We start from the raw sequence: 19,326 nt of genomic DNA on the forward strand, positions 1-19,326 counted from the left end.
ATATATAATTTAATATAGTATGTATAATATATTATATATAATACAATAGATAATATAATAGATAATATATAATAATATAATTTTTCGCCACCAAAAAGTTACCGGGTCTTATAATTTAATATATACGATACAATATATATTTAATTTAATATATATTATATATAATTTAATATATTATATATAATATATTATATATAATACAATAGATAATATAATAGATAATATATAATAATATTTTTTTTTGCCACCAAAAATGTTATCAGGTCTTATAATTTAATACATACGATACAATATATATTTAATTTTATTTAATATATATTATATATAATTTAATATATTATGTATAATATATTATATATAATACAATATATAATGTAATAGATAATATATAATAATATTTTTTTTTGCCACCAAAAATGTTACCGGGTCTTATAATTTAATACATACGATACAATTTATATTTAATTTTATTTAATATATATTATATATAATTTAATATATTATGTATATTATATATAATACAATAGATAATATAATAGATAATATATAATAATGTAATATAATTTTTCGCCACCAAAAAAGTTACCGGGTCTTATAATTTAATATATACTATATAATATATATTTAATTTAATTTAATATACATAATATATAATTTAGTATGTTTAATTTAATATATGCTCCCAAGTTCCTGGCAAGGCCCAGAGGAAAGTGATCACACACACACACACACCCCTCAAGCATCCTCTGCCTGCAAATAGTGCAGCACAACGCTTGGTTGCAAAGCAAGACATCCAGAAAGAATGCAAAGAATCCAGGGAAGTTCAAACGTCAGCACGCAACTCTCCAGGAATTCAGCATTTATTCCTCACAAACGCCCCTCCCGACGGCATCTCCTTAAGTCTCAGTCCCCAGGTGTGCCTTGTGGAGAGGGGTGGGGCGCTTTCCTCCCTAGTAGTCGGGTCAGCCTGCACTGTTCCCACCTTCTCTCTACTCTCCATGCTCAGGGATCAGGAGGGGGCGGTCCTTGCACATTGCCTGAGCTCCGTCTCTCCTTATGTCCATTGCTTGCCCTCCCTCAGTCGTCCTGCCCCCTTCCTCCCTGCCTACAAGCCATCCCAATCCTAAAAGGCCCCTGGCCTAACTGGGCCCGCTCCTCCCCATTTCCGTCTCAAGCCAACGAAGCCATCCCTTCGATCTCTGTCAGATGGTAACAACAGTTGTTAACGGAACCTTGGCTTCCCCATTGACTTTGTTTGTGGCCAAATGGGCTCATGTGAACCCCGCGATGCAGGCAACCGTCGTAAGAACCCGCCAGTTGCCAAGCCTCTGAATTTTGATCATGTGACTGCGCGGAATGCCGCGATTCAATGTAGAGAAAAGTAAGTCCTACACGTAGGCAAGCCAACATCTTTGCTCCTAGTTGGCTGTAGCAATCTTCAATTTACGGCCATATTTAGCAAGCTTTTGAAGCTATTTTCCACGAAGTCGTGGAAAAAATGACCTATGGATGGTTCTTCTACTTATGACCGTCACTGTACATGTCACTGTGATTCAGGTGTGGCACCTGGAATGTGTTTCTGGTGGTTGCAGAGTTCTTAACTCATACAATCCCCAGGTGTGTCTTTTGCAACCTGCCGACTTCCGACACGCACAGGGAAAAGCCAGATTCACTTAAGAACCGTGTGATTCACTTAAAGACCGCAGCAAAAAAAAAAAACAGTCTTAACATTTGCTTTCTCCTTTCTAGCGGGTGGCAACCTTTGAAAAGCTCAAATAGATTTATTTTAACTTTCAGGTTCAATGGAGGCACGAGGAACCACACTTTACTGCAGGACGACAAGTTCCCTTTCGAAGTGTTGTGTGACGTGGTTGGAGATGCATCCTTGCAGGAGAATTTCCCTGGGAAGGTGAAGAATTTCGAGGTGAGAGGGTTGATTTCTTGGGAATCCTAATCCCTCTTGTGCAGGAAACCATTTGGGCCTAAACATAAGCCTCAAAAAACCCACATGAGCGTATCCCTCTGTGATGACCCAAAGGAGCGTGGCACAAAGGCAACACAGTCAGATAATCAGTAGGAGTCCCTTTATTAGCTCCAACTTTGCCCCCAATGTCCAGGTTACCTTCTAAGCTGGAGAAAAACTCTCCCAGGAACAGCCTTTGGCTGCAGAGAATCAAGTCCAAAACGTGGTCAACAAAAACTGTAACTATAAGTCCAATCAAGGCAAAATGAGGTAATTAGTCCAGCAGGGCAAGAGAAGGAATTCCAGATGTGAAGGCACAGCAGTAATTCGAACCAGTTGGGAGGATGCCAGGAACCCAGATAAGCAAAGTCAACATGGGATAAACTCACGTTTGTTCCCAGCAGCTGCCTCTCTCAGCTTGCGTCTCTTTTAAACTCTCTTCCCAGCTATGATTAATGAAGGGAATCAGGGCCGTTTCCTCCCTTGTAAGCCACGCAACCCACATTGCTCCCTTCTCCGTTCCTCCCTGCCTGACCAAGGATGAAGAGAGGATGGGCCTTGGTCTTCCTCTGAACTTCCTCTCCCTTGTTCTACCTCTCCCCTGCTTTGCCCAGGCAGACTTTGCCCTTCCTCATTTTCCTCTACAGCCAACGGAGCCACACTCCTACTCCCTGTCAGTTGTCCGTCTTCCTCCTTGGCTCCACACTCTGACAGGGGCATGACAGCCTCCATAAAGAGAAGCGACGGCTCTAAACTTACACAATTCTTGAATTTCAGCCTTAGGTCTGGCAGTAAGACAAGCCCAAACTATATGAGTTCAAGGTTTCAATTTTGGAACTGCTGTTTCCAACCAGAAGGTGATTGTAATACGAGGTAAACCTGGCTAAGGAAGCTGTACAGGTGGGCTTTGACTAACAGCAATCTGTTTATCGACCATCTAAAGTTGGTCCGCACTGAGAAAAAGGGACTTATGACCGCTTTTCACATTTAAAACAATTGCAACCTTCCTATGGTCACTTGATCAAAATTCAGCCGCTTGGCCACTGACCCGTATTTATGACAGTTCCAGTGGTCATATGATCTCCTTTGGCAACCTTCTGACAAGCCCAAATCCATGGGGAAGCCAGATTCACTTAAGAACCATGTGGCTAATTTAACAACCGCAACGATTCGCTTAACAACTGTGGCAAGAAAGCTCATAAAACAGGGCAAAACTATTTCATAAATGTCTCACTTAGCAGCAGTCATTTTGAGTTCAATTGCGGTCATAACATATAACAGATAATCAGAGTTGGAAGGGACCTTATAGATCATCTAGTCCAACCCCCCGCCCAAGTGGGAGACCTTAAACCATTTCTGACAAATGGCAGTCCAATCTCTTCTTGAAAGCCTCCAGTGATGAAGCTCCCACCATTTCTGAAGGCAACTTCTGTTCCATGGGTTGATTATTCTCACTGTCAGAAAGTTTCTCCTTTATTTCTAGATTGAATCTCTCCTAGTTCAGTTTCCATCCATTCTTCCTTGTCTGGCCTTCAGGTGCCTTGGAAAATAGCTTGACCCCTGCCTCTCTGTGGCAGCCCAGAGAGAGGATTAGGTTACGTCGAGGATTACAATTCTTGAATTTAGCCCTAGCTGTAGGACAAGCCCAAACGATATGAGTTAAACGTTCCAATGCTATTTTCAACAACAGGCTGATTGTAATAAAAAGCCCAACTGATCTGGCTAAGGAAGCTGTATTTCCAGGAATAATTTTCTCCCAAAGCTAGCAATCTTGACATTTGGCTTGATATTTGACTCCTTCAGCCCAATTCATCCATAAACAATAGAAACAAGAGGGGTTTTTCTTTAAATCCTCTTCTTTTGTTGTCATTAAAAAAAAAAAAATCCACCTTCTACATTTCCTGTTGTAGCAAAATCTCTGCCTCGAGTCTCCACCTGTAATTTGCACCTGCGAAAGGATGGATGATCTAAACACTGTTTCAGATGATGATGGCTTGCCCAGAAGCCTGCTAGACATCTCCACCATCCACGATGTTTTGGCATCTTCTGCAACTCAGGTATGATCTGGTGAAATTTCTTAGCCGAGAGGTCACAGAGAACACCTCTGCTAAAATACAGCTAGTCCTCAAATTGCAACCGTTGTGTAGTGACTCAAACTCAATGTAAACCGCTTCAAACTCGATTGCAGAAATGCACCATTGTACCTACTGTCCCTGTCCTATTGTCTCCATTTATTCGTACCTATTCCCTGTCTTCTTACTCATGTTTATACTTATACCTATTATCTTGTAAGAGATTGACAAATAAATAAATGAAATAAATAAATAAAATTCAAAGTTATGACCAACCTGAAAAGGGGGACACGTGGCCCAGATCTGAAATTTAAATGCTTCCCCCCCCCCGGACAGTTATGGTTCACTTAATGACTGCCATGTTTACTTAACGACCCCCCACAAAAAAATGTAAAATCAGGTTTTGTCATGTGGACCGATCAAGTTTTTTTTAACCAATATGACTTAGGACCATAATCGTAGGCATCCATCATGGTTGTAACTCAAGAATGGCCCGTAATACATTTTGTGTATGTAGTTCACAACTCGCAGCAAATACAGTTATATCTCCACCAGAATTAATTTTGTCCTGCATTGCCTCTCTTTATATTGACCCATAAAGCCACATCCATCAAGTTTCTTTTGAGCAGAGATCGCTTGGATTTAAGGTTCTGTTTCAAGCAATATTCACCGTTCTTGGCCAGAAAATCCAGGTACAGAATTTGTGGTTATTTAGAGATGTGTCCTTGCCATCAATTGTGGAAAATATACAGATTAACAGAGTTGGAAGGGATCTTGTAGGTCATCTAGTCCAACCCTTCCCCACCCAAGCAGGAGATCCTACACTATTTCTGACAAGTGGCAGTCCAGTTTCCTCCTGAAAACTTCCAGTGATGAAGCTCCCACAATTTCCAAAGGCAACTTTTTTTTCATGGGTTGATAGCTCTCACCGTCAGAAAATTCCTCCTTATTTCCAGGTTGAATCTCTCCTTGATCAGTTTCCATACATTATTCCTTGTTTGGCCTTCAGGTGCCTTGGAAAATAGCTTGACCCCTTCTCCTCCTCTCTGTGGCAGCCCCTCAAATATTGGGAGACCGCTCTCCTCTCTCCCCTGGTCCTTCTCTTTCCTAGACTAGCCAGGCCCAGTTCCTGCAACCGTTCATCGTATGTTTTAGCCTCCTGTGTATAGAGAAGGAATCAGTAGGAATTAGAAAGTAAGATTATTACGAGGTTGTTTTTTTCCTCCATTTTAATGAAAGCTTAAAGGATTGTCTCATGGGATCAGCCTACTTTTTGGCAGACAAGCAAAATACTCGTTAGGTTTATTTATTTATTTTCCCTTCAGTCATCTTTCTTTAATCATTATTTGGATAGTCTTGGATGGTTCATTTGCTGTCTGAGTGATTTCCTTCTTTTTGTGGTAAAAGACCTCCAAGCCAAGAAATAAAATAATGAAAAAATTATTATTCCTGTAGCTCTTTCCAAGCCAAGTGCTTAGGAAGTAGGAGAAAAAAATCGTGTTTCTTTCTCCCTTTGTTAGTTTTGGATAGGGTGGAATTGAGTAGCCTAATGTTGAATGAGCTTTATGGGGTCAGAATATATGCCATTTGGTAGGTTCTCCAAAATCCTCTTTCTTATTTGCCTTAATTTTCTCGCTCTCTCTCCTACCTTGCAGCCTTCCAACCCTATCCAGCTCTGCAACTCTTTGAGTTCAGATGAGGCAGACGGCGAAGACAATCAGGTAAATATCAGTCAGGTACATACAGGTATTCTTCCGCGTATGACATGAATTGAGCCTAGGATTTATGTTGCTAAAGTGAGTTTTGCTTTGTTTTATGATCTTTCTTGCTACAGTTAAGTTTTATTGATTAATTGACAGATTAGCCCTTGGGCCATAGCAAAGTGCAGAGTTCCAGAGACAAATTCTTACTGAAATTTGATAAAAGAGATTTAAAACGGAATTAAAATGGAATCCATCTCATTCTGGGCACCCTTTTTTTTTTTTTTAACTATTACCATCTGGCAGACGGTACAGAATATTAAAAACAAGCACAAATAGGCTGAAAAATAGCTTCTATCCCAGGGCAGCAGCTCTTTTGAATTCTACTGTATAGTGCAGTGTTGGTGCAGCGTTGCGGGTTTTCGGTTCAATGTATAGAATGTGAAGGACGTGTGTTTGTGTTTATTTTCACGGTCATGATGTACATTGAAGAAAGAAATGGAAGAAAGAGGCTAACGAAAAACATATATTAAAAGTTTAAAAGTATGGCATGTAGAACGTAGATGAGAGCTGAAGTACGTTGTCATGTCTTCTTTTGTAGGTCACTTTGGGGTCTCCTTCTAAGCATCGTGGCTCCTTTTCTCCGGTGAGTCCCCTCTCGCCCTTCGGCCATGGGATTCCGGTTGATTTCGACACCCCGGCTTCTCCCCAGGCCTGCCTGGACACCTCGGCGGCCAGGCACAGGATTGCAATGAACCCACGGAAGCAGAAGGGGTTCGCGAAGAAGACTCACCCTTCTCCTGTGAGTAGCTGTTTGGGACAAGCAGCGGTGGCATTCTACCGGTTTAGACTAATTCGGCCGAGCTGATAGCTCCGACGATCAGCTATGAGTGAATCAGTTTGCTCTGACAATCAGCTGCTGGCCCCTCCCACCTGCCTTTATTTCCTGGTTTTCAACCTCATTGCTTCGCGCAGCACAGCGGATTGCAGTGCCTTGGCTGTTTAAGACACAGGGGGAGCGCAGGATTGCAGGAGAAGGTTAGTAGCAAATTCTCTGTGCAACTGCAAAGCCCGCCCGCCAAGCCGCATCCACAGAACCAGTGGTAAAAAATTTGAAAAGCACCACTAAGGACAAGATCCTTCAGGGAAAAAGAAAGAGAGAGAGTTAGAGGTTTAATTAGTGATGGTCACGAGACCACTTTATGCCCCAAAATGGAAAGATGTTTTGATCCCCGCCACGGTTGAATGACTGCAAAAGTGGATGGAGTTAGTAAAGATGGTTAACTTGTCTGTTTTGATCAAAGAAGAAAAAAAACCCCACACAATTACTTTTGTTTCTCCTTGGAAATCGCAACTGGATTGGTCTTTGACTTATGAACATAATTGAGGTTGGAATTATGGTGGGTTAAGTTGTACCGGCCACTAAACAGGTCACCTCTGTCACATCAGGTGGAGCAGATATTGGAGGAGCAGCTACTTTTGGAGCCAGGGGAAGAGAAAAGGAGCCCCTTGAAAATCCTCGATGAAACTGCTGGTCAGAAGAAAAGTTGGGAAGGTAAGGCCAATGGTGTCAGGGCAGGAAACCAGGATCCAGGAGAGAGTTTGGTGAGAATTGGCCCCAGATAAGAGTCAATGGAGTTGCCAGGGGGAGGACAGGACTTAGGCCTCTTTTGGGGCCATAGAGACTCCAGGCTGATGATGCATTTGACCCCAACCTCATGTTCAGCTTGGTCATCTCCTATACCCAGCATGGGATACATATTTCTGGAGGCAACAGAGAGCTTTCTTGTATTGAGATTTGAAGGGTGGAAGATGATGATGATGATGATAATGATGATGTTGTTGTTGATGAAAATGGTAGTGATGGTGATGAGATGGTGACAACGAAGAAGAAGATGATAGTTGTGACAGTGATGATGATGAAGTTGATGATGATGATGATGATAGTGGTGGTGTGGTGAAGAGGGTGGTGATGATGAAGATGATGATTTTGGTGATGATGATGTTGAAGATGAAGATGTTAATGATGATGAAGATGATGTTGATGATGAAAATTATGATGATGTTGATGAAGATGTTAATGATGAAAATGATGAGATGGTGACAATGAAGAAGAAGATGATAGTTGTGACAGTGATGATGATGAAGTTGATTATGATGATGATGATAGTGGTGGTGTGGTGAAGAGGGTGGTGATGATGATGATGATTTTGGTGATGATGATGTTGAAGATGAAGATGTTAATGATGATGAAGATGGTGATGGTGATGATGAAAATTATGATGATGGTGATGAAGATGTTAATGAAGATGATGTGATGGTGACAATGAAGAAGAAGATGATGATTGTGATACTGATGATGGTGGCGATTGTGATGAAGATGGTGGTGATGATGAAGATGATGTTGAGGATGATTGTGATGTTGCTGCTGCTGCTGAGGATGATGATGATGATGTTGATAAAGATATTGATGATGAAGATGATGGTGATGAAAATTATGATGACGATGTTGATGAAGATGTTGATGATGAAAATGTTGAAGATGAAGATGCTAATGAGATGGTGACAATAAAGGTGATGGTGATGATTGTGATGATGATGATGTTGAAGATGACAATGATGGTAATAGTGCTGATGGTGATGGAAGCGACAATGCTGACGACGTTACCCATTCAGGCTCTCCTGACTCTTGGTGATTCCATGTGTCTGGCCTCTCCACATCTTCTGATCTTTCCCTGCTTCTTTGAGTCATTCCATGCTCTGTGTCATAAAATATTGCTATGGTCTTTTTAGAGTTGCCAACAGAAAGGCAGGAGGGGGAAAGAGGTTTGAAAGAGCAGTGCGGCAGCTTGGAAACAGAAAGCGCATTCCATAAATAGTTTTTCAAAGATAGTAACCAGGTGACTGAAATTTTTGCCACACAAAATTCTAACTGGAGAACATGATTGATGACTCTTGGCTATGGATGTGTCCCATTGGAGAATGTGAATTATGATACTCCCAGGGGGGTGGGGGAAAACCAGGATCAAGGCTGACAATGAATGATGTGCCTCAAAGTCGGCTACACCCAGACAGTGCCGGACATATTAACTCCCAATAAATCCTTTAGAAGTTTTGGAAGTTTGGCTCGAGATTCATGATTTAATTGGGAGCAACTGCTGGAATCCTGACACTCCGGTTGGTATCAGCTTTAAGGGTGTCCAGCCATTTTGGCAATCTGGTTTCTTTCTCCTGCTACCTCTTCCCAACATAATTGCTTTCTCCAATTAATTCCCCTGCATGACATGGCCAAAAGAAATGAGATGCAGTTTTGTAAATTTTTGGAAACCCTTTGACTTTCTTTTCTCTTCATTTTTCTCATCTAGGCTTGTTGAGCCACCGTGGGGTAAATGTCAATGAAGATGGGACTGACCATGCATCAGCTGTGACCAGAACCTCTGAAGCATTGCCTTCTTCTTGCAGCACTGGCCTCCAGGGAGAAGGAACATCTGCCTTGATATCAGATGCCCAAAACTTGCTGGAGACTCAGCTCCAGTTGAGTTCCACTGAGCCCTCTCCAAATGTACCATCCTCTCTCATCAAAGATGGAGAAGGAGAGAATACGGACAAGAAGGAGAAGAAAGGAACTTGGGATCAGAAAACACAGAGTGGTCCAGAAGTCACGGAGACCTCCGAAACTTTCCACTTGAAGACCAAAGCCGTTGGACACCATAGTGCATCACCTTCTCCTTTGCCAAACAGTAAGGCAGGGAAAGAACTTGGAGCAGAAGATATCCAGATAGCTCGCTCACAACGAATGGAGGTCCGAGCAAATGTTTCTAAACCTGCCAGGAACCGACACAGAGCATGTGATACAGCTGTCTGCGGAGAAGCTTCTCCTTCCCTGGAGGTGGATCCTGTGCTGTGCGTTCCACAGCTTTCTTCGTCTGCTCTGAAGACTTCCTCAGATGCCCCAAAGGACTTAACGAAGAAGAACAGGCATGCTGTCAATGAAGATGGAAGAAGGCCTTCAGATATGGAACTTCAGCCTTCTGAAGGCCCTGGGAAGCCAATGGATTCTTTGCAGGGCACAATGTCTACGTTGGAGGTTGATCCTGATAGACCTGTGCTTCTGAATGCAGCGGGGAAGAAACCATGCTTTCTACCTGCAGACAGCATCGTTCAAGAGTTGGGGAGTCTTTCTTCTGGAAGATCATCCGTTGTGGGATCGACCGAGGTTGCTTCCAAAACTCGCCTTCCTGGAGTTCCACTGGGAAACATCATCGTTGAGGAAGAAAGCAAAGCTACAGAGATGATCCAGACCCAGACAAAGCCTTCTCCTGTGAAGCCCGTGAGATTCACCATCGCTCCGGCCTGGCAGAGGTCTCTCTCAGGAGGTTCAAGCTCCGTCGACAATTCCTGCCCTCGAAATTCTCCAACATCTCCTGTCAAACCAGAGCTGTTTGAAGGAGTGTCTCTGCTAGATGCAGGGTCACAAATATTAAACACTCCTGAAAGATCTGACAGGGCTAATAGAAACACGGGGGTCAACTTGAATTCTTCCAGTGAGGAAGTCCAAAACTGTGAAAGTCCCTTTGGAGTGAAACTAAGGAGAACTTCTTCTTTGCTAAAGTACCAAACAGAACATCACTGGGACCCGCCCAAGCTGATGCCACTGGCAGTTCCTTCACCATCCTCTGTAAAAATTGAAGCCAAGGCACCAAATTCTGGAGCCAACCTTCACAATCTTGCCACGGGTGTTAAGGGTTTGGTTGCAAACTCCGGCATCCAAGAGAAAAATCTGCAGAAGACCAAAGCTGGAGAAGAAGGCACCAAGCTGAAGAAGACCAAAGCTGGAGAAGAAGGCACCAAACTGCAGAAGACCAAAGCTGGAGAAGAAGGCACCAAGCTGCAGAAGACCAAAGCTGGAGAAGAAGGCATCAAGCCACAAGCAAGCAAACCTTCAGGTATTTCTCTTGTTGAGATGGGAGGACGTTGGCCAACAAGGTAGACCAAATGAAGTCACCAATGAATGCCACAGAGGTCATTGTTAAGCCATGCAACTTCCATTATAACAGCTGTAGTATCAGAATTGTGCAAATCTGATCCAGTTTTTCCTTTCCTCACATTTTCTTTGGGTGAAGGGGAATCTTTTCTAGTTGCTGTACAGTGGGAAATCGATGGGTGTTGTAGTAACAGAGCATACCCCAAGGTCTCCATTTTGCAGAAGGCCTCAGGCATGAAAAATCAGCGCCTCACATTAATTCCAGTTGAAGTGATTTATTGCTCACGCCTCTACACAAGAATCTAGTCAACTTGTGGTCAGCACTAAGCTGGTGCTGGATAAGAGTCAACAGAAGTTGAGAGGGTTGAACTTGGACCGGTTGTGGGAACGCAATGATCCCAGGCTACTTCCTCTCTTGATTCCTTCCCCTACATCAGGTTGCTTGCCATGCTAAACAAAGTCAATCTCTCCACAATTTTAATAGAATAACAGGGTTAACCTTGGAGGTCTTCTAGTCTAACCCCCCCGTTCGAGCAGGAGATGATGCCATTTTGGACAAATGGCTGACCAGTCTCTTCTTAAAAACCTCCAGTGATGGAGCACCAGAGGTGGTATTCGTCCGATTCTGACCAGTTCTGGACAACCAGTAGTGGAAATTTTGAGTCGTTCAGAGATCCAGCAAATGCCACCTCTGACTGGCCCCGCCCCCATCTATTCTCCCCCTCCCGAGTCCCATCTGATCGGCTGGGTCTCCTTTTGCTGCCCTGCAAGAGGAGAATGGAGCTGGAAAGCAGGTTAGTGGGGGGGGGAAAGGGAATGGGGATTTTGCAGTATCCTTCCCCGGCCACGCCCACCAAGCCACGCCCACCAAATAGAGGTGGTTTTCAGCAAGTTCTGACTAGTTCTGGAGAAGCGATAGCGGAAATTTGGAGTAGTTCATTGAACCGGCAAAGTCCACCTCTGACTGGCCCCACCAACCCCATCTATTCTCTGCCTCCCGAGTCCCAGCTGATCGGCTGGTTCTTCTTTGGTTGCCCTGCACAGGAGAATGGAGCTGGAAAGCAGGTTAGTGGGATGGGGAAGGAATGGGATTTGGCGGTATCCTTCCCCTGACATGCCCACCAAGCCACGCGCACAGAACCGGTAGTAAAAAAAAAATTTGAATCCCACCACTGTGGAGCACCTACAATTTCTGAAGGCAAGCCATTTCCATGGGTTTGTTATTCTCACTGTCAGGAAATTTCTCCATAGTTCTAGGTTTTTTCTCTCCTTGTTGAGTTTCCCTCCATCATTTCTTGTCCTGCCTTCTGGTGGCTTTGGAGACTAGATCCCTGCGGTGTTTTTCTTTCAAAGTCAAGAAAAGAACGGAGGGTGGTTTGACTTATAATCGTAGGCATCAAGAGCTGCGCTTTTGCTGTACCTACCAGGGGAGCCTGTTCCACCTGCCGCAGGTAGATTCTCCCTCGAAGGGGAAGAGTCAGGCTTCGAGTAGGGCGCAGGTGGGTCCCAGCGGAGAAGACAAATCCTGGAAGGCGGAGCTGTGTTTTCAACTCTTTTTCTTCTAGAACAAATCCCTGCCGTGGTTTCGGGAAGCGCCTCCGTTCATCCGACGTGGCTCTCCGTGGCAAAGCCGAAGCAGCAAGGATCCCAGAACGACACAGCTGCCAAGGGACGGAAAAAGAGGGAGGAAGTGACAGCCAAAACGGGAAAAGAGGGCGCCAAGGTTATAAGCGCCTCTCACCCAGAAAAGGTACGGGAGGACCACACAAACGTTGGAGTAACAGAAGTGTGAATCTGTTGGTGTGTGGAATGCCACAGGAATGATGGAGTCCTCCACTTACAATTGTTCGCTTAGTGACCGTTTGAAGTTACTGTGGGACTGAATGTCAGGACTCAAGAGGGAAATGAATGATGTATTTTAGTATCGGCTGGCTGTCAGGACTCCAACAAATCCACCCCCATTCAAATCATAAGTCTCTAGCCGCATCTCTCAGAGACAATAAAATGGACTTATTAGAAGTGGCCATGTTGGTGTTAGATGGATGCAGCCGATACTAAAATTCAACATTCATTTCTCCCTTGACTCCGGTCTTCCCGCCACCCCACCTGGATGTATATTCTCCAATGGGACACATCCATAGCCAAGAGTCATCAATCGTGCTCCCCAGTAGTAGTCTTGCGCGTCAACAACTTTAGGCTGCCAAAGCGATTATCTAGGCACTTAAGGAATGCACTGTTTTTCCCCCCTCCCTTTTTCTGGCAGCTAAAAAGACCAAAGGGGTGTCTTTTTAGTGGACACTGAAAAGAGCAACTTAGGATCGTTTTTCACACATACGGCCAGGGGTGGGCTTCAAATAATTTAGCAACCGGTTCTCTGCCTGGTTGCTGTGTGGGCATGGCCTACTCAGCTTCCTGCACCACCTGGGAGAGAAAATGGGCCCACGGGGGGGATTTTCAGCCTCCCCGGGCTCCAGAGGCTTTCCTCAAGCCTCCAGGAGGGCAAAAACAGCCTCCCTGGACTCCGGAGGCTCTCTGGAGGTCAGAAATGGGCCAGTTTCTGGCCTTCCACAACTTCCAGGCGGCCCGTTTTTCGTCTTCCTTGAGCCTCTGCACGGACCCTGCACTTAACTGTGATCCAAAATGGGCCATGTGGGGACTCCTGAGAGGGAGGGTGGGGTGGGGTGGGTGGGGCCAGCCAGTCACCGGAACTACCGGTTCGCCGAACCAGATGTAAAATTAACATCTAGTTCGCTCGAACCGGTGCAAACCGGTGGCATCCCGCTCCTCCATATGACCAGCATCCCCATGGTCACTTGAGCAAAATTTGGATGCTCGACAACCGACTTGTATTTATGACAGTTGCAGTTTCCCAGGCTTACGTGATCCCCCTGTTAGGATTCCAGAAATCACTCTAATGAAATCATGATTCTCGAGCCAAACTTCAAAAAGCTTCAAAGGATTCATTAGAGGCGACATACTGGCACTGCCCTGTATGAAGCCGACTCTGGCATGTGAAATTTAGTCACCTGTGACATTTCCCCCCCTTCACCCCTGGGTGTCTCATAAATCAGGTTCTCCAATTGAGCACATTCACGGGCTGGGTGTCATCAATCCCATTCTCCAATTAATATATTCGCGGGCAAAAACTCTGGTATTTTAGTTACAATCTTTCAAAGATAAGAGTTGGAATGTACTTTCGCTTTCAACTGCTCTTCCAGATTTCCTTCCTCCCTCCCCCTTTTTATGGCAACTACTAAAACAGGCATAGGAATGTTTTTTGAGTTGACATTCGGCTCCCCTCACTTCTTGAAGGTGACCTATATAAAGCAAAAACAAATTGTGTGCAGATATAGAATTTAGGGTTTGACACCCGTGGTCACTCGAGCAAAATTTGGATGCTTGGCAACTGACTCGTATTTATGACGGTTGCAGAGTCCCAGGCTCACATGTTCCCTTTTTGCGACTGTCGGACAAACAAAGTCAAGGGGGAAAGCCAGATTCACTTAACAACCATGTGACCAACTTAACAGCTGTGAGGATTCACTGAACCACTGTGGCAAGAAAGGTCATAAAATGAGACAAAATTTTCTTATAACTGTCTCGCTTAGCAATGGAAATGTTGGATCAGTTGTGGTCGTAAGCCAAGGACTACCTCTATTGCAAGCTGCCTTACATAAAGGGTGGATCTATCTTGTTGGCGCGAGCCTTCAGAAAAAACTCCCATATCCTCCTGAAAAATCTTTTTAATTTTACATGTCATGTTTTTTTAACTTTTAAAAATGTCATGTTTTTTTTATTTATTTTTTTTAAAAAGTATGAAATTTTCTTTTTCTTTTTTAACTTTACAGCAAGGACAGAAAACTGGCCCAAACCAAAATGTACGTCTGTTGGAGAGCAAAGTACCATTGAAGTCAGCGCCATTGCCTTCCAGAGGTAATAATGGAATAACATAATTGGGAGGGACCTTAGAGATCTACCAGTCCAGCCCCCTGCTCAAGCGAAAGACCCTAAGCCAGGGGTATCCAAACTTATACGCTCTACAGCTTGTGGATTTCAACTCCCAGAAATCAGCCCTCCAGAGTCTCAGCATCAGGGTGACCAAAGCTGGATGCAGGATTCCAAGTGTGGCCTGATCAAGGCCTTATAAAGTGGTATTAACACTTCACATGATCTTGATTCTATCCTTCTGTTAACAGAGCCTAGAACTGCGTTTTCTTTTTTTGGCAGCTGCCACACACTGCTGGCTCATATTTAAGTGATTGTTAGAATTAGAATAGAGCACGAAGGGACCTTGGAGGTCTTCTAGTCCAGCCCCCTGGTCAAGCAGGAGAACCTACACCATTTCAGATAAGTTGCTGTCCATTCTCTTCTTAAAAACCTCCAGTGATGGAGTGGCCACTGTTCCTCTGGCTAATTGTCTTCCCTGTTAGGAAGTTTCTAGGTTGCTTCTCTCTTTGATTAGTTTCCATCCATTGTTTTTTTGTCCTGCCTTCTGGTGTTTTGGAGAATAATTTGACCCGCCTCTTCTTTGAGGCAGCCCCTCAAATACTGAAATATTGCCATCATGTCACCCCTAATTCTTCTTTTCTTTAGACTAGCCAAGCCCAAATCCTGCAGCCGTTCTTCATATGGTTTAGTTCCCAGACCTTCAATCACTTTAATTGGTCTTCTCTGAACTTTTTCCAAAGTCTCAACAACCTTTTTGTACTAGGGTGACCAAAGCGGGTTGCGGTATTCATTGTCCACTACGACTCCCAAGACCCCTCTCGCAATCCCTGCTATTGAGCCAGGTACCACCTATATACTACTATACCTGTGCATTTGGTTTTTCTTGCCCCAGTGTAAATCCTTACTTTTGTTCACCATTGAATTTCACGTTGTTGGAAGTCAGCATTGATCTTGTCTTTCTTGGACAATATAAATAGCTGCTTTTGTTGATCTAATTCAGAATTCCGGAAGGTCAACGAAATGTTCATATTGCATGCTCAAGCCCACTTCCTGTTCCTTTCCTTTATTTTTACTTTTTTTTTTCAGAAGAACAGCTGTCTCGCACCAGATAAAGAGGCCCATCTCGACCCCTTGCAAGACATTAGCACAGCTGTCTTCGCTCCCTACAATGCTAAGAATAGGAATAGGAAACAGGATTCGTTTCCCTTCAAATCCTATTGCTGGCCAAATAGATCATACCACGAATATTGCAATGTTTTTCGGTGTGATGTCAATTTCCCCAAAACACAATTTCTTAGGAAGAGCCTAAATGCTCTAAGATCACACCTAGAAGGCTGCATCCAGTTTTGGTCACCACATGATAAAACAAGATGTTGTTGAGACTCTAGAAAGAGTGTAGAGAAGAGCATGATTCGGAGACTGGAGGCTAAAACATATGTAGAACGGTTGCAGGAACTGGGCCTGGCTAGTCTAGGGAAGAGAAGGACCAAGGGAGACAGGAGAGCAGTCTTCCAATATTTGAGGAGCTGCCACAAAGAGGAGGAAGGGGTCAAGCTATTTTGCAAGGCACCCGAAGGCCAGACAAGGAACAATGGATGGAAGCTGATCAAGGAGGCATTCAACCTAGAAATAAATGGGAAATTTTCTGACAGTGAGAGTCAGCCTTTTGCCCCCAACAATTTGGATCCTTATTTTACCTACCTCGGAAGGATGGAAGGCTGAGTCAACCTGGAGCCTGGTGGGATTTGAACTGCCAAATTGTAGGCAGCTGGGTGCAGAAGTAGCTTGAAATACTGCACTCTAACCACTGTGCCACAGCGGCTCCTATGATGTGATGTGGTTCTACTTAAGTATCCAGAGTCTTCAGGTGTTCTTGATGTCCCACATTGTTTTTCAGAAGGACGTGCCAGGATCCTCCCCCAGGAAGGTCCTCGGGTGGAAAAGGACACCAGGTTACCACCAATCCTTCCCGTGGCTTCCTGCAGCTCCACCGAACCTCCATGGCTCTCTCTGGCGAAGAAGAAGGCCAAAGCGTGGAGCGAAATGCCTCAAGTTGTACAATAAGCCAACGAAAAACACACACATCTTCTCACAACCTCCTGCCAGTAGCGGTATTAATAGCTGAGAGGTGACGGCGTGGACATCTTTGTAGACGTCTTGAGAAGGGGAAGGAATTGGTCCAGGAGGAAACAAGGTCACGTTTTCACTTAAAAGGAGGCATTTCTGCTTGGCCCGACTGTTCTGACCCAGGCTTCGTCAAACGTGCTGGAACACCTACTTGTTTGAAAAGCAAAACCTACTTTAATGCAACCCTGGGAATTACTTTAATTCCCAGCCAGAATTAATCTTAAATAGTTCCCCAAGATAAGCACACGCTTTTCAGTGCTGGGGAATGCTGCCAAAAAGAGAAGTCTCCAAAGTAATTCTAACAGAACCCACCCGAAATATCAGAAAAAAAAAATGACCGGAATACACAGAGCTTCAAGGAGGGCTCGGAATCTAACGAACGACTTTGCTTCCTGCAAAGAGTTCATCATTGAGGTCTGACTTTTATCCCTTATGAGAGGAGAAATCACCTCCCAGCTTTACTCCCGAGTCGACCCTTTTGTTTCAGCTGCTCTCACCTTCTAGCAGCTCTGTGCACAGCTCACTGGGAACAGGCTCCCCTGGGTCCTCTGCCTCGCTGCTGCCAGATTCCGAAGGCTCCAAAGACAGCACCCCACTCCCAGATGGTCCTGGCCCCATCCCTGCATTGGACGGAGGACCCTCGTCTGAGTCCTCCCCAGACTGGTCCCCTTTCTTCCTTACTGTCCCAATTCCGCTGCCATCTGCACCGGCAGCTGGTGAACCACAAAACTGACCATCCAAGGTCCTTTCCGTGGGGCCACAATCCAGGTGGGTAAGCCTAGCCGACTCCTTGAGGACCAAAACTTCTGCTGAGATGAACTAGGTTTGTCTCTTGGGTTCAATTCCTTCCGCCGATCAGTGTTTTTGCCCAAGGTAGAGTAAGCTTCTGCTGGCACTTCTTACAGCCTGTTGGGACCTAGTAAAAGATCTAAGCCAAGACTTCTCTGAGTTGACCGCTTGAAGGTGGGTGGCCTTCAATTTCCAGAGTTGGTTGGCTTGCCAAACCCTGACAAATATGGATCCTGGCTTGTAGTTCTCCAAGGGTGAAGATATGAACCTCTGCTATTGTGCCCACATCAATAGACTTTCTTATTCAAAATGGATATTTTTTATAGCTACCAGATCAAGAAATCGGTCCTGGAATTAACTCTTCCCTCTTGGAATTAACCTGTTTCCATCCTACGCTGACCACTTGCCCTAACTTCCCAACTCTTGGAGCGAAATCTCTTCCACTCTGCAAAAGCGATCAGAAAAGCAATGCATTTTTTAAAAAAATTTTCTCGTCTGTTACAGTTGGGATTTTTTAAAAAACATGTCAATAAATAGCTTTGAAATAGAGTACATGGGAAGTAGATGCTGTTGGATAATTTTCACAAGTCTTTTGTCTTTCTTGGATCTCCAAACTTTTTGTCTTTCTTTTTGTGTCTGTTTTATTCTTAAATGTTCCAGTTGCCTCCTGGGCCTTGATATAGGTCAGTGGTCGCCAACCAGTGGGCCAGGACCACTGATGGTCTGTGAGAAAATTTTGGTGGCTCGCACAGAAATGTCACCCCCAAAGCAATTAATCCAGGCTGCGCAGGAACACAAGGCTTGTGTCGCTTTTTACGAACAACACGAGGTAGTGAGGGGAGGGGGGAAAAGGGCGGAGGGGGGAAACTGGCCCCACTCGCCTGGCCACCAGGGCTGCTTCTTTCTTTCTTCTGCTTTTGGCTGCACACACGGAAAGCAGCAAAAGTCTTTCTCTCCGCCAAACTCTGCCAGAAATGAGACTTTGGGAACCTGCAAGACATCCTGCTCCAAGAAGCTACAGAGCAGGAAAGAGGTAGAACAAGGGAGAGGGAGTTCAGAGGAAGTCCCAGACCCACCCCGTCTTCATCCAAGGGCATGCAGGGAGGAACGGAGAAGGGAGCAACGTGAGTTGCATGGCTTATGGGGGAGGGAAGGGCCCTGATTCCCTTCATTAGCCACGCCTAGGAAGAGAGTTTAAAAGAGATGCGTGCTGAGTATGGTGCCTCCTGGATGAGTGTATCTTTTGTTGACTGTGGTTATCTGTGTTCCTGGCATCCTCCCAACCGTGTTGAATTACTGCTGTTCCTTCACATCTGGAATTCCTTCTCCTGCCCTGCCGGACTAATTACCTCCTCTTGCCTTGGACATGTAGTTAAAAGTTTTTGTTGACCAGGTTTTGGACTTGATTCTCTGTAGCCAAAGGGAGTTTTTTTCTCCAGCCCAGAAGGTAACAGGACATTGGGGGCGAAGTTGGAGCTAATAAAGGGACTCTTACTGATTATCTGACTGTGTTGCCTTTGTGCCACGCCCCTTTGGTCATCACAGTTTGTGTTGGTTTTATGCAAATTAGAAAAGCCCATTTGCAAGTTGAGTAAAACCAAGGCCCTGCAGGGACCTGGCGAGGCGAGGTGGGAAGGAGAGATAGGCAGGGGTGGGCTCACTTCTGCATCCCTGAATAATCCCTGGGTGGGCACTGCAGTGGTTGTAACTTCAAAACCAGGTCATAAGTAGGTTTTGGTGGTG

At 44.6% G+C, this 19,326-nt stretch overlaps 1 protein-coding gene across 3 annotated transcripts in view; it reads left to right on the top strand.

The window, feature by feature from the left end:
- The window catches only part of KIAA1210 (KIAA1210 ortholog), a 35,705-nt gene extending 17,535 nt beyond the window's left edge, over positions 1-18,170 (top strand). For 2 of the 3 annotated variants that reach the window (XM_087941107.1, XM_026702882.2), the window contains exons 4-12: positions 1,798-1,924; positions 3,874-4,020; positions 5,691-5,756; positions 6,337-6,537; positions 7,185-7,290; positions 9,101-10,681; positions 12,285-12,469; positions 14,568-14,652; positions 16,565-18,170. In XM_087941107.1, the coding sequence (XP_087797233.1) occupies positions 1,798-1,924; positions 3,874-4,020; positions 5,691-5,756; positions 6,337-6,537; positions 7,185-7,290; positions 9,101-10,681; positions 12,285-12,469; positions 14,568-14,652; positions 16,565-16,731 (2,665 nt within the window). In that variant the 3' untranslated portion in view covers positions 16,732-18,170. The remainder of the gene's footprint in view (positions 1-1,797; positions 1,925-3,873; positions 4,021-5,690; positions 5,757-6,336; positions 6,538-7,184; positions 7,291-9,100; positions 10,682-12,284; positions 12,470-14,567; positions 14,653-16,564) is intronic. The other variant, XM_087941105.1, reaches the window with a different exon arrangement.
- The last annotated feature ends 1,156 nt before the right edge of the window (positions 18,171-19,326 follow it).

The sequence above is a fragment of the Pseudonaja textilis genome, chromosome 12 (genome assembly GCF_049901715.1).
Source record: "Pseudonaja textilis isolate UNSWEBS1 chromosome 12, rPseTex1.2, whole genome shotgun sequence".
Classification (NCBI taxonomy): Eukaryota; Metazoa; Chordata; class Lepidosauria; order Squamata; family Elapidae; genus Pseudonaja; species Pseudonaja textilis.